The sequence below is a fragment of the Phocoena phocoena genome, chromosome 1 (assembly GCF_963924675.1).
Source record: "Phocoena phocoena chromosome 1, mPhoPho1.1, whole genome shotgun sequence".
NCBI lineage: Eukaryota > Metazoa > Chordata > Mammalia > Artiodactyla > Phocoenidae > Phocoena > Phocoena phocoena.
Genome location: NC_089219.1, coordinates 115,483,288 through 115,497,500, shown reverse-complemented (window position 1 = coordinate 115,497,500; position 14,213 = coordinate 115,483,288). Strand labels below are relative to the sequence as shown.

Genomic DNA, 14,213 nt, shown 5'->3' with positions numbered 1-14,213 from the left:
TGGACTAAGTAAGGTCCCTCAGGATGCTTCTCTCCACCTTCCCTACCACCACCCTGATCTCTAAGCAATGCCAACAGGGAGACAGAAGACAGGGAGGAAGGCTGGACAGGCTGAGCCGGGAGGAGGAGTCATGCTCTGGCCTCATCTTCAGTCTTCTCTGTTTTTCTCTCTCTGGCTTCTACTCCGATTTCATTTGCTTTCTGCAACAGCTTCTCTTCTTTCTTTACTAGCTAAGCCATCTCTTCTAGTTTAGGTTTAGCTGCTCTCCTCATATTCTGATCCCCCTGCTCTTCCCCCTTGAGATGGCAGTAACCCCACACTTCAAGAGAACATCTGTGTGCCCCGAGGATGTTTGCACATCATTCATTTTCTCCCCAGGCCAGTCAGAGAAGCAGACACTGCCAGGGAAGTCTGCTGTGAAATCTCTCTCTCTCTCTCTCTCTCTCCATTCTCCTCCCTCTCTTCTACATCCCCAGACAAAACAAGAAACCACCAGCTTCATAAAAACAGCGTACACTTTAATTCAAGTTGACAGGTGGGAAGAGAGCTAGGATTTGCATCCAAGGATGTCCAGATGAGAAGACTGTGTTGCCGAGAGGGGCAGGGAGGGCAGAGAAGTTTGAATGGCCTGGTAGCAGAACTGGGCGAGGAGCAGGGGTGTAGCCACACAGTGCAATATTGCCAGGGCTTCTGCCAGGTCCAGCAGCATGTCCAGGGTCTGCTGGGCCAGACATGTTGACACCGCCATGGCCCTGGACCTCACCAGGGAGTCCAATCCCAGAACCATGCCCTGAGGCCACCAGAAAATGAACCAGACATATAGGATATTAACCCAGGGACATGGCCCCCTGCCCAATGCCTTCGTCAGCCCCTTGGCTCCCAACAAACCCAGTGGCAACAAGATGAAGATGGCAAAACAGGCTGCAGCATGTATGTACCGCAAAATTTCCCATTCCCCGCTGAAGGTCACTGTGCAGAGTCCATGGGAAGTGTCACTGCCCAGCGTGATTGGCAGTGACAATAGGGCAGCCACTCCCCAAAGTCCCACACTGATCCCCAGCCTGAGGCCTGGGACGTGACCTATACGCAGTTTGGGGCCCAGGCAGGCATGGCACCCTATCAGCAGAGCTTGGGCAAAGGCTGAGCCATACGAGACCAAGTGAGCTAGGTGGCAGAGGGAGGTGATGAGGGCCCCACTTAGCCCCCGTGCCAGGATGGGCACCATAATGCTGAAGAGAGCACTTCCCACAGCCAACTGCACCAGGATAGGCCAGTTCTGGTAGACCTGACGGGGGAACAGAGGTCTGAGAAATGCGTAGAGGACAGCTCCACTAATCAGGATGCCAAGGACACTGGCGAGGATGAAGAAGGGCAGTGAGGAGTCGTCTAGCAGGATACAGGAGTGGCAGGGTGCAGCTGCTTCCACATCGGTGAAGTTATAGTCTGCATCGTACGCCTCAAGAAATTCACTCCAAATCTTGTCTTCAATGGCCAGTTTAGTAGAGTTGTCATCAGCCACCTGGAGGACATTCTCAGAAGGGGCAATCAGAACATCTAGTTACCTCACTGAAGGGTATCCTGGGAACCGAGGGCAAGAGGTGGGGAGAGAAAGACAGTGGGGAAGTGGGGGCTGGAAGAGCTGGATGGAGTGGGGATGGTGGGAGAGGACAAGGCAGGGCGACTCAGGAGGAGCAAAGAGTCGTAGAAAAGCAAGGGAAGGGCCTCCCCTGGTGGTCCAGTGCAGGGGGTGCGGGTTCGATCCCTGGTCGGGGAGCTAAAATCCCACATGCCTCGCGGCCAAAATACCAAAACATAAAACAGAAGCAATATTGTAACAAATTCAATAAAGACTTTAAAAGATGGTCTGTGTCCAAAAAAAAAATTAAAAAAAAAAAAAGAAAAGAAAAGCAAGGGAAGGGGAGTGAACAGGACTGGGAGAGCGGGGAGGGGGGAGGTCTGGATGGAACTGACAAAGATGAATGAGGAGGACCTAGGACACTGAGGTAAAAAGGGGAGAAGGAAAACAAGGGAAGGGACAAGAGATGAGAGAAGGATAGAGGTATACAGACCCAAGGGGCAGACAGAAGGAGTAGGGGGGGGGCAGAGAGGGAGGGGCTGTGGGCTCAGACCCACACTCACCGGGTACAGACAGTTCCCCATGACACTGCTGGGCTCAGGGCAGGCAGAGAGATGGGCTGGGATAGTTCTGTCAGTGGCTGTGGTTCCCAGATAAGTGCCAGGGACTAATGAAGGCCATTGGCTCTGGGCAGGGCTATGGGGCGGGCAGTGCAGGATGGGGATGCATTCAGGAAGTCTTTACCCCACGCCCACTGCCTTCCTGAACCTCAGGACCACTTGAGGCCCTGGCCCAGGGCTTCCTGTTTTGAGGGTGGATTCCACTGGTGGGGACCTGCGCTCAGGAAAGGAAAAAGGTGGGGACCAGAAGGTGGGTATTTTCCCGAAGATGGAAAGGGAGACTTTCTGAAGGTGGAGAAGCCAGGGGGTTCCCAGCATAAAGGGATTCTTCAAGCACAAGGAAGGAAGAGGGGGCCAGAGGTGAAGTGTGAGACAGAGATAAGAGATGTACTGGGAAGTTGGAGGGAAAGGGCAGCTGATGGCTCTCACTGCTTCTCTGTCCCCTTGAACTTGATCCAAGGAAAGATAGTTCAAAAGGGACGTGTTTGTGGGAGGGGGTGTTAGTGGTGTTTGTGGCCGGATCCATGTGATGCTGGCAGCCTGAGCCACATGTGTGCGAGCAGGGGCTCTTTTTGTATCAGTCTGGGTGTAGGAATGTACTTACTTATCTGTTCTTGTCTGTGTGTGTGGCTGTGTATCCTGTATATCATATCTTAGTGCTAGGTTTTAGGCAGGTGTCTTGGTGTGTGTACTGCTATCTCCAGGTCTGGGTGTTTCAGTGTGAGAGGAGGGAGGGCTTGGGGGCAGCTGTCAAGGTTGCATAATGAAGCTACTTCAGGGAGCAATTGGGCACTTGCCCAGCCACCTATGGGCACAGCGAATGCATCTTCCATACCAAGCAGAACACATGACGTGACAAGTTAAAGCAGGCTCTGGGGGACAATGGGACAGCATATTTTAAAATGGGACTGTTGCCTATGGGGTAATCTCTATTCATATTTCTGTTGGGGGACATAAAAGCTCTGGAAATGCTACACTGGCCTGGCATCTTAGCAAGATGTAACGTTTCTTGTGGTGGGGGAGAGCTATTTCTCTCCAGTTGGCACAGGGAGAAAAGGCGTGTACCCTTCAGGAGGATGCCCCTAAACCGACACCGCTGCTCCTTGGTACCCCCTCTCCCCACCATCCCACTGCTTTCACGTGATCTCTGCTCTTTTGTTCCCTCCACCCCTACCATGCATTTTATTTCCTCACTTGGGGACACTTAGCCTGGACATTGGGAGGGGTGAGTCATGGAGTGTCCGAGCTGGAACGATGAGATAAACAGGGTTGGTTAGGCGACACTGTTTCATTTGTCCAAGAAAGCACGCCATGTGGTAGTCCGTTCTGACCAGTGGTCTTTCCCACTCACACAGCGCCGCCTGGAGGTGGAAGCAAAGGTGCAGAGGGATGGCCATCTTGCTAAGACGGTCCCCTTTCTCCCAGGACTCTAGCTTCAGTTTCAGGTTCAACATGAGGTGGGCTAGAAAGGGAGTTTGGAGGGTCTGCTGAAGTGGTCCCGGAATGGTGTTTGGGGGGTCTTCTTCTCCAGCACAGCCTGGCACAGGACATGGGGAGCAGTCAGGTGCTGTGGAATGAAAGGACCTGGCCAAAGGGGATGAACACACTTCTCTCCCTTGGAGAATTATATCCATTCCATACAAGATGCCCTGGGGCGAGCAGCACGGCAAGGCACACACCACCCCTGGAGGCGCCACGTGCGGGGGGACCAGCAGAACAGCCCTTACACACACGCATCCCAACAGGAGCAAGGGCGGCAAGAAGGAGGCAGCCGAAGGACACGGATAATCCAGATATATTGAGGGTGGCCCCTCTGAGATTAGCACAGGAGAGTTAGAAAGATTATAAAGATACACGATGCCCTCCCTGCTCCCTGCCCCGCCCCCCCCCCACCGACAGACACACACACAGCACAACGGCCCCTCCCCCTCCCCCCCCGTACAAATATGGCTTCTGTGTAATATGGACAGAGTGGTTCAGCTCGAAGAGGAAAAGTCATTTTCCCAAAAGCGGGTGCTGGGAGGCCGGGAGCCCACAGGCCTGGGGCCCTAGGCTGCCTTGCTGCTGTAAGAGGAGGGGACCCCGGGCTATAACCAGCGGCTGGAAGATTCACAACGGTATTACCTGAACGGAAAGGGGTGGCAGATCTACTGGCTGCAGCTGCCCCCACTTTGCACGCCCCTGGGTTGTCAGGGCAGGAGGACATGCTGGAGGAGGGGCAGAGCAGTGCCCAGGGGCACCCTGGGTCTGAGGCAGGGCGGCCGGCTGGCGGGGAGGGCGAGCAGTCTCGTCTCCACGGCAACCGGCTCGGCCACAAGGAAGACAGAAAATCAAAAGCAGGGGTGGAGGTGGGAAGGAGACAGGCAGCATCACTCCCAGCCCTCAACGCGCCGGGTACAGACTATGGGAACAAGAAGTGACAGTGGTCATTCCAGGGTCAGCGCCAGGGAGAGGCCTGGGGGATGCATAGCAAAGGCTGTGGCACTGACTCCTTGGCTGTGAGAGGGGAAATGGAGGCGGGGGTTGAATGCCCTGTGTTTTAGGGAGAGATGAGGTGGACGACTGAGCAAAAACACACGCTGGGACTGTTTTCTCCATAACAGATGGGCGCCGGGGATGGCATGGAAAATACCAGGATGGAGCAACATCCCAGGTGAGGTACACAGCCTGCCTAGGGACCGTCAGCTCCCAAAGCCCTCCTTTACAGGAGCCGTCCTCCCACAGCCCGCCCACATGCCCAGGAGCCCCTCTGCCTCTCACTCACACACATATGTGCACAGACACACACACACACACACGCACTCACATTATTCCCTTCGTTTGGGCAGGAAACAGCTCAGTGCAGTGAAGCTCCTTTTAGTATTTTTGTTGTTATGTCTGCCTGGCTGCTGAGGGAGGGAGGGAGGACTAGGGACAGCTTCGGGAACAGGAAGGGCCACAGGGCAGCACAAGACGGGGAGGAGTTGCTGAGCAATGCCATAAGATGAGTGGTTGCCGTGCAACAGGCCAGGGGCTGCCAGGGTGACAGTGAAGGGCCCCTCGGCGGGGAAGCAGATGCAGTTTAGGGCCCAGAGCAGTGCCTCTCCCACAGCTGCTGGAGCAAGGAGGGGCAGCCTTGCTCTGCTATTCCCCCCCCAACCACCACCGCCAAGGGCGGTTCCTGGGAAAAGGGCCTGGCTTCGTTCATCGTGGGCAGCCATCTCCGCCATCCTTCCTCTCCAAATCTGCCCCTCCTGCAAGGACCTGTGTCCTCCCCCTTGGGGAAGCCCTGGCCCCCACCCCCGCACGCGTGGCTGCATGCCACCTGCAGGTCACATCCCCTCGGGGACCGCCATTCACTCCTTTCCTGTTGGGGTGGAGAAGGGGTGTCAGATGGTACCTGCTCCTGTGTCCAGAGCTCAAGGTGTGCGACTAACAGAGGAAAAGCCACCTCCAGCTCCTGGTCACAACCTCCCCGTCCCTGGAGAAGTCCGGGAAGAGCCCCTGCTGCAGAAGATGGAGGGCTGGTGAGAGCCCCCCACCAAACTGACCCCGCTTCTTTCCTGCCCTTACCCTTTCCTCATTCTCCTCCTAACACTCTGGGTTTTTTTTATTTTGTTTTTGTTTTTTTGTTGTTGGCTTTCCTCACCCCAGGACCCCTGCCCCTCCAGCCTGGAGACGGATTTGATTTGGGATTGTTACAAAAATAATAATAACCCAAACGCAGAGAAGCCACGGAAAGGGCTGAGGGCAACCCTCCCTCCCCCCGCCCTCCTCCCTCCCCATTCCAAACCGAGTACAAAACCGCACCCAAAGCAGACATTCTGTACAGGGGGGTGGGGGGGCGCTGGGGAGCAAGCAGGAGGGGCGGCCCTGGGGTCGCTCTGTACAAGTCCAGGTTGGTGATGACCCCAGCAGTCCCCACGGGGTCCCTGGGGGGCTGCCCCTAGATGAAATATTCCTTCTTGTCGTCCCCGCCCGACTGCCCGCCTTCTGCGTTGATGATGGCTGTGTCCGCATCTGGGGCGTCGTCAGAGCCTTTCGCCTCGTGTGTCAGGTAGGTTCCTGGGGAGAGAGAGAGAAGCTCCTTCTTTTAGGAGCAGTTTCCAAACCTCTGAAGCCCCTCTGTCCACTTTTCCACCACCCACCCACACCTTGCCTCTGTAATTTTTCTCCTGCCTAGCTTTATTCTTCCTCTCTACCTGCCCTAATTTGCATCTTGCTGCCAACATCTGTCACCTGACCACACCTCCAAGAATTAATGAATCCTGCCTTTAATTAGAGTCTGATCTATAATACAGGCCAAAAAAAAATGGTGTGTGTATGTGTATATGTGTGTGTGTGTGTGTGTATATATGCGCGTGTGCATGTAAGGTGGTGATAGGGAAACTGCTAGGTCAGCTCCATGACAACGAACCTGAGATCTGGCTAGCATTTGCCCAGTCCACGTAAGTCCAGCTGCTGGCTAGAAGGAATAACAGAGGGGGAGGTCTGAGAGGAAGGCATGTGAGAAGAGGGGAGGGAGAGATGGCAGGGATACAGGAGAGGAGAGAAAAGTAAAGGGGTGGTGCGAGGACAAGGCACAGGGAGACCAAAGGACAAAGAAACATGAGGCTGAACAGAAAGGAGGAAAGTGCAGGAAGGAATGGGAAGAAGAGGCAGAGTTTCGGCAGTTTTCTGTCTTATGGCAGGAGACCCCGGAGGCCGAGCAGCATGGGAGCAGCAGCTGACTGAGTGGGAAGGTTTGATTTTACTTGGATGGCCACCAAGGGATCAGGCTCTACTGTGAGGTTGGAGATGCTCAGTTATCACAGGGTTGGCTGTGTTCTTTCTTCCTCAAACTCTCCAAGGGGCCGACTGAGTCTCCAAAGGCCCTTCCTGCAGCCTGCCCTTCACTGATCTCCCTACCCACTCCCAATCCCTCCTGATGCTTCCCTCATGCCTCTGACCTTTGTGCCGGATCAAGTAGTGGCCAAGGAAGATAAGCAGGACGAGCAGCAGGAAGACGATGAAAGCTACGATCCCACCAATGATGGCGTGGTAGGTGCTGGAGGATGAGGGCACCGGACTGGGATCTGGAGGGAGGTGGGATGCACACAGTCAGATGTAGGAAGAACTTCTATCTCACAGCATTTCTGACCTGGCCATGGATCATCTTACACAGCTGACAACATGGACTAACATCAGGAGAATGGAGTGGCATCTTCCAGCAAAAAGGGATATGTCTTCTTTTGTACCTAGTTTCTTACAGACTATCTGGAACATAGTAATTGTTTTAAAAGAATGTAATCATGAATAAATAGATACATCTGCTCACACTTAACCTTTTGAGTTCGTGAACCTGAAGCTTGACCTTGGTCAAAGATCATCACTTTAATGTCTAAATCATCTCGTGTTCTGTGTGTGTGTGTGTGTGTGTGTGTGTGTGTGTGTGGTGTGTGTGTGTGTGGTGTGTCTGTGTGTCTTTCTTTCAATTTCTGGGTTAGCAGAGTATTTCTTCCCTATCCCCCATGCCCTCTTACCCTCCCGTCTGATTTATATTCTGAGCTGGCCTTTCTAGGGGGGCTTCTCACCATATTCACCCATTGTCCTGATATCAGATAGGGAAGGAGAAGTGAAAAACTGATGGAGCCAGGAATAGGCACTTTGAGAGCACCTTACAAAAGACGATGGGCTGTGACTCCCTATATAAAGAACAGTGTTCCTTCTTGGCAGGGGAGCTTAGAGCTCCAGCAAGACGCAATCCTCCAGCAGGTCTCATCAGAGAGGTCTGGGACTCCATCTTCACTTCCCCACCAACCAGAGGTTTGTGGGAAGGACAAAGACTGAACTGCTTCCTCCCATGATGGCAAGGTCTCGGTCACTGGATATAGAGAATCTGTCCTCCATAGCAGCATCGATAGAGGATAGATTCCCAAGCACAGGCTTGGCCAGGCATGTGAAGGAGAGCCGCAGCCTTAGTCAGGGTTCCGCAGATCTCAGGAGACAGTGCACGGGCCCAGGGCACAGTTCTGATGTGTCCCAAATTACATGAGCTCTAGTCGCGGCTCTCCCACCCCTGGGAGAGCTACTGTTGTTTTATAGACTCAGCTTGAGCCTTGATGCCTCATTGACTCCTCATACATTTTGTCTCTCCTACCTTATGTCTCCTCAGGCTTGAGTGGACCAGCTTTTTAGTTCCTTGCCTGTCTCCGCCTTATTTGGAAAAAAAAAAACTTATGCTCTGGTTTTTATGCTCTGCTTGGGAGGGAGGGAGAAGAGGGTCCGCGGGGGCTCTATGATAGGAGGGGTGGGTGTGATGTTGTAATCTGGAGGGAGCACAGTGAGGTTATCCACTGTTCTTCCTCTTCTCTCCCCTTTCCACCCACCCCCGGGAGAATGTGAGACACAATCCGCATTAAAAATCAGTCCTGGATAATTATCCCAGAGGCTATGGGAATGTAAATTCCCTAGAAGAGCATAGGTCTGCACGACCAAAATGAACTCTGGGGTCATCAATTACGTGTCACTGTCTCCAGGTAGAGCTCCGTTTAATTTCACTCCAGGTAATTGGGAGTCAACTCGGTTTAGGATGATTTCTGGAAGGAGGTGCAGTAACTCATTCTACCACCAGGCGTCAGCACTGGCAGAAGATGCAGTCAAACAGGACCGCGCTTTCTAGCACAGGGTGTCGGGGGATCAGCAAGAAACCAACCACAAGGGCACAGGAATTTTCTCTCACTGCCAATCATCGTCAGGGATCTGGGGGCAGACACAGGACCTCAGTGCATTGTCCTTGCTCCTGGCACCCTACAATAGCTTTGTTTGATGTGCTGACGCAGCTCCCACATGCTGAGGTCTGCTCCTGGAGTTGGATTCACCCCATCTAGACACTTTGGTCCCAAGATCTCCGATCTCTTATTCCTGGGAGGCCTGGCTGCTATCCCTACACTGTTTTAATGGGCATTTCACATAAGGGAGTCTCTGATGTTCCCCTGACGATGCATTTCCCCTGTTCTGAGGAAAGGCTTATTAAGGCTTTCTGGCAGGACCCCACTGCTGTTGGGGTCTTCAAAAAACCTCCTGCCAACTCTGCATACAGAGGCCTCTGTCCTAGCCTATCACTTCTCCTGAAGCTGGATTGTGTGGTCACACCTCTGGGAAGAACTTCAGAGAAGGAGCATCATCTAGTCTCTCTAGAAAATATGGCATCTGAGAAAAGATTCTGTCCCTCAGCACAGTACGAACTTAGCTCTATTTTCCACCTCGATTCTGTATAATGTGTCCGAGGTCTGCACAAAAGGAGATGACAGCAGCAGCATGCATCCTGTACTAGTCACAGGAGAAGCAACTCTGAGGACAGCCTGTTGCAAAGGGAGACGCATCCACACTCACACTTGAGCAGCTCGGGGGCCTCTACACACAGAATTCTTATTCTTGTTGCCAGGTGAGTGCAGGGGCTGGAGGATGGTGTTGCCTGGGTCACCACTGCTAAACAAAGGCAGATGAAAGTCCACCATTCCACTGGTTTTTCCTTATTCCACATTCTAGAATGGACCTAGAGCCTAAGTCCTCAGGCCCTCTGGTGGTGGGCTGCTGCCCTACTAGCCCACTCCCAACTGTGGTCTGGGGATGCTATCGGGAGATGGAAAGACCGGGGTACCAGATGTTAGAGGAGAAGAGAAGGGGTTTGCTGGAGGAGAGCTGTGGAGGGCTCACCGTTCACATTGAGGGTGTAGTAAGCCTTGTAGCTGCCCATGTTGCTGGTGGCTGTGCAGCCATAGGTGCCGCTGTCACTCTTGTTGAGGAAGGGGAAGATCAGGGCGCTCTCCTGGGTCATCTTCAGCGGCGGCACACTGCCCTCCTTCTCCCATAGGTACTGCTGGGGGCTGTTGAGGCAGAGAAATCGAAGGGTTCAGGAAAGAGTAGGGCAAGGAGCTAAAGAAGGACAAAACAAAACTGGGAGCAAGGAAGTCAAGGACAGTTTGATGAAGGCTTGAGCAGTTATAGGGGCCAGAGACACTGAGCTGCTCAGAGGCAGGCGGAGAGGGACTCCTTGGGGTTCAGTCTGGGGACGAGGAAGATCGCCTAGCTTGTATCTAACTGTGACTTGGCTCCTTACAGGAACCTCAGGGGCTTAGCCAGGGGGCGGCCCCTCCCCACTTCTGCTGCTTTGCAGGAGAAGCAATCAGAGGATGGGTGTTGTTAGACAGTGTCAGGGAAAATGAGCGGCTCAGACAGTACGAAGGAGATGGGAAGACTTTAGGCAAAGTCTTAGTCTGTAGAGGTGCATTACAACCCAGGAAGTGGATCTCCTTACGCGGGATTGCCACGCCCCTCGCAGTGGAGCAACAGCTTCTGGCCCTCGCGGGGGTGCGGAGGGTCTGGCCTAATCTTCGCTGTTGGTGTGTCTGTGGAGAAGGAAATGGGGTCAACGTGAAACTCAGGGTCACCTCGATCCCAGAATCATCCAGTTATGCATTTCAGCCGCCACCCCTAAAGGCCTAGGAGCCCAAGAGGCTGTGAACAAAGACCACCATTGCTGTTAGATGTGTGAGGGAGTCATATGGCAACCTTGCAGAGGTAGGATTATGGAAGGTCTGTCCTTGCTGGGGACCCAAGGGATGTCTTAACAGAGAGCTGAGAAGGGAGATCACTGGATCATCTGTGCCTAGCACATAAATGGAACTTAATACATATTTCTGACGGGACAAATAAACTTGAATTTGATCACTGATTGAGTTCACAACCTCTCCATCCTCTCTGCAAGGGAGCTTAAATGGGAAGCAATGCTTTAATGCAGAACATCATTTTTAGTAGCTGGTCCAAAAATGAAGTGAGAGCTTTGAAACAGCAAGAGAAGGAGGTCATATTTTGGCTGCAAAAAGGCCCTGACACAATATAGATGGGTTCTGGGAAGGAATGATGGCATCTGCCACCGATGCCGAAGGGCTGCTTAGGAGGCTGGGTCCAGATGGCCGCATAGAACAATACAACCAGATGTCGGTTTAGAACAACAGATAAAGAGGCCGAGCTTCCCCTAAGGAAACAGCCAACCTTAACATCCGGTTAATGAACGTGTTTCAGTCCAATCAAACGGGACGAAGAGAATCAGGCCAGGTGAGAGAACGGGTGTTCCAAGGCCTCACAGCCAGAGAAGCCTCTAGTGCAGCACCTGTAGTATAGCATTTGTTGACTGACTGCTGATCACAGTTGAGCCAAAATGATCCCTGGAGAGTAACTGCCAGATGGTCCAGTGCCTAACGGAGGAGTCTTTGGGGCTCAGACAGGGGAGGGCCTTCTTTAGCCCTGGCCAGGGACCAGGCCCTGGACAAGGAGACCAAGGCCAGGGGCTTTACATTCAGAACTAGTTATCAGAGAAACACCTTCTAGCAATACAGAACTTTGAAGTTTACAAAGTTCTTTCATTATATAGTGTTTCATTTACCCTCATGAAAATTCACTGAAGTAAGAAGGGCCCGCTACGAGATTGAGTGCTTTGGTGAAAGTGACATAGCTAGTAAGCAGCGGCTCTGCGGCTAGAATCCAGGTTGTCTGTTTCCAGATTGAGAGTCTGCTAAACGGACAGTGACACCAACCCAAACCTACCTCACGGTCAAGTTTCAGCAATGGGTCTAGCAATTGATTTAAAGAACACTGAAGTCAGGCCTGGATCTTCCATAAGGAAGAGATGAAAGGTTTGAGTTATTTTAGAAAAACACCCAGCCTTTAGATAAGTTAGGACAAGAAGTACATTCTTTTATAACTCATTATCTTCTCCCTTTCTACCCTTGACTTTTTTTTTTTTTTTTTTTTTGCGGTACGCGGGCCTCTCACTGTTGTGGCCTCTCCCATTGTGGAGCACAGGCTCCGGACGCGCAGGCTCAGTCGCCATGGCTCACGGGCCCAGGCGCTCCACGGCATGTGGGATCTTCCCGGACCAGGGCACGAACCCCCGTCCTCTGCATCGGCAGGCGGACTCAACCACTACGCCACCAGGGAAGCCCTCCCCTTGACTTTTCTACTCAGAAAAGTTCTTTTTGAAAACTTGTAAATTTCCTCAGGTGAGTGGGTCGTTTCCCACTCATATTCAAGGCAGATTCCATAGAGGGATGAGGATACTTGGAAAGGTTGGGAGTAGTGATTTTCACAGTGGCCATTTCAGGTCAGAATCCCAAGAAAAATCATAGACCTGGGGCAGAGTAGTGGCGGTACTGTAGGGAGAAATCTGGGAATAATGATGCCAGGGAGAGCATGTTTTCCTGCCACCTCTTTTCTTGAACTCATAGTATGTTAGACCAAGAAGAAGCCTTTGTGATTCCATGTCCATCTTCTCATTTAGCAAAGAAAGAATCAAGCTCAGTGGGGTAATTTCCTTAACATCACTCAGCTAGTAAGCGGTGGAGGGCAGACTAGAATCTGTCTTCTAATTCTCGATTTGCTACAGTTACTGCTACAATTTACAATCTAGATGCATAACACTGGCCTAGCCCAGGAGATGGTAAATTTACCTATCGGGCCAAGTCCTGCCAGCTACATGTTTCTGTAAATAAAGTCTTATTGGAACACAGCTACGTTCATTTGTTTACATATGATCTATGGCTACATTCCTACAGCAACAGCAGAGTTAAGTAGTTGAGACAGAGACCACATGGCCCTCAAAACCTAAAATGTTGACTATTGGGCCATTCATAGAAAAAGTTTGCTGACCCTTGGCCTAACCCCGGCAATTCTTGTCTTATTTTTTTTAACCTATTTACTTATCTGTGCCTGGTGCTTCATATACAGTAACCCGCACGTTTCTTTTCCCCACTCCCCATCTCATACCAGATCCTCTTCACTCACAAGCCCATGACATACATAAAACTTCAATGCGTTGAGCGGTGGATCTGTCAGCTCCCTTGAGAGATTCGTGGTTCACAGAGCATACAATGTCTGCCCCATCGTCCTCCCGGGTGACCTGGAAGGTGACTGAGCTGCTCACGGTGAAGGTTTTGCCATTGGGATCTTCCTGTATTCGGGTTGGTTCCCCTAGAGAGAAGAAACAGACACACACTCGCACACACACATAGACACAGAGTGAGCCCTAACATGCAGAGATTGTGTGGGCCCCACTGTAGACATACAGATGGTGCGTCTCAACTTAGGCAGACTTAGGAAGTTGTGAAATGGATATGTACACACAAGGAGGATGGAGTCCCCAACGCGCGCGCACACACACACACGCACACACACACACGACTGTCCACAGAATATCTGTCATTCCCCTTTCTTCTTCTACACCATGCCTTATGTGCACATACACAGGCATATAGACACGTGCCCCTCACTCCCTCTCTTCTCCCCGCTGTCCCAGCACCACTTCCTCCTGTCACCCCCAAAGCAGGAAGAACTTACCATGAAGCTCTTGGTCACCCTTCCTCCAGGTGAGCTGGGCTGCAGGTTTGCTCCCAGAAGACTGACAGTTTAGGGTAGTTGTATCCTTTTCCCGTAACGATGACTTGTAGCCAGTGATTATGGGCTTCTGTGGGATTCCTGCCATGGATAGGGGATGGCCAGGATAGGAAAGAGAAGCACGCTGAGGTCACACCTCATCTCTCCCTGCCGAGGTAGACTCTCTGAGGGTTAGGATATCTGAGTTCTCGTTTGGTTTATGCTGGGTAGAAGGCTAGAGAAATTATCTTTCTCTTTCACAAGAGAAAGACCACCCCAGGGGGAGGAGATATGGTGGTGGGAGATTTACCATACCTGAGAGGATACATGACCCAACAACCCAAAAGCACAGCTGGGTGGCCACAGATACATGTGAGGCTCAGGGGAGCAAAGAAGGAAATTAAAATGGAGGATCACGATGAGAGCATGCAAACCACTGGGGTACTCCTCTTGGAAGCTATAATCATACACTGCACATACTTCTAATGTTTCCCTTACACAATCTGGGGAGGTAAGTGGAACAGACACCATCATCCTTTTGTTACCGGTTAGGAAAGTCAGGCTCAAGGAGAGTCAGAGATTCGTCCCAGAGCAAACAGTAAGTAAAGGAGAAAAGATGAGACCCC

At 52.0% G+C, this 14,213-nt stretch overlaps 2 protein-coding genes across 5 annotated transcripts in view; both read right to left on the bottom strand.

Annotated features, from left to right (window-relative positions):
- Positions 1-500: 500 nt before the first annotated feature.
- ACKR1 (atypical chemokine receptor 1 (Duffy blood group)) lies at positions 501-2,200 on the bottom strand. 2 transcript variants are annotated; one of them, XM_065884385.1, is made up of 2 exons: positions 2,140-2,200; positions 501-1,519 (listed from the first exon to the last, which is right to left on the bottom strand). In XM_065884385.1, exons 1-2 carry the CDS (start codon positions 2,158-2,160, stop codon positions 548-550), a joined length of 993 nt encoding a protein of 330 aa, XP_065740457.1. In that variant the 5' UTR covers positions 2,161-2,200; the 3' UTR covers positions 501-547. The 2 variants fall into 2 exon arrangements, with proteins under 2 accessions (XP_065740457.1, XP_065740450.1); XM_065884378.1 differs by having other exon boundaries at positions 501-1,531; positions 2,140-2,160.
- Positions 2,201-5,813: 3,613 nt separating this feature from the next.
- Positions 5,814-14,213, bottom strand: part of CADM3 (cell adhesion molecule 3) — a 29,073-nt gene continuing 20,673 nt past the window's right edge. Inside the window, exons 4-9 of one of the 3 annotated variants that reach the window (XM_065878269.1) lie at positions 13,552-13,689; positions 13,015-13,185; positions 10,475-10,565; positions 9,874-10,043; positions 7,125-7,250; positions 5,814-6,240 (exon numbers count right to left, since the gene is read on the bottom strand). In XM_065878269.1, the coding sequence (XP_065734341.1) occupies positions 6,122-6,240; positions 7,125-7,250; positions 9,874-10,043; positions 10,475-10,565; positions 13,015-13,185; positions 13,552-13,689 (815 nt within the window). In that variant the 3' untranslated portion in view covers positions 5,814-6,121. The remainder of the gene's footprint in view (positions 6,241-7,124; positions 7,251-9,873; positions 10,044-10,474; positions 10,566-13,014; positions 13,186-13,551; positions 13,690-14,213) is intronic. The other 2 variants (XM_065878262.1, XM_065878275.1) reach the window with 2 other exon arrangements.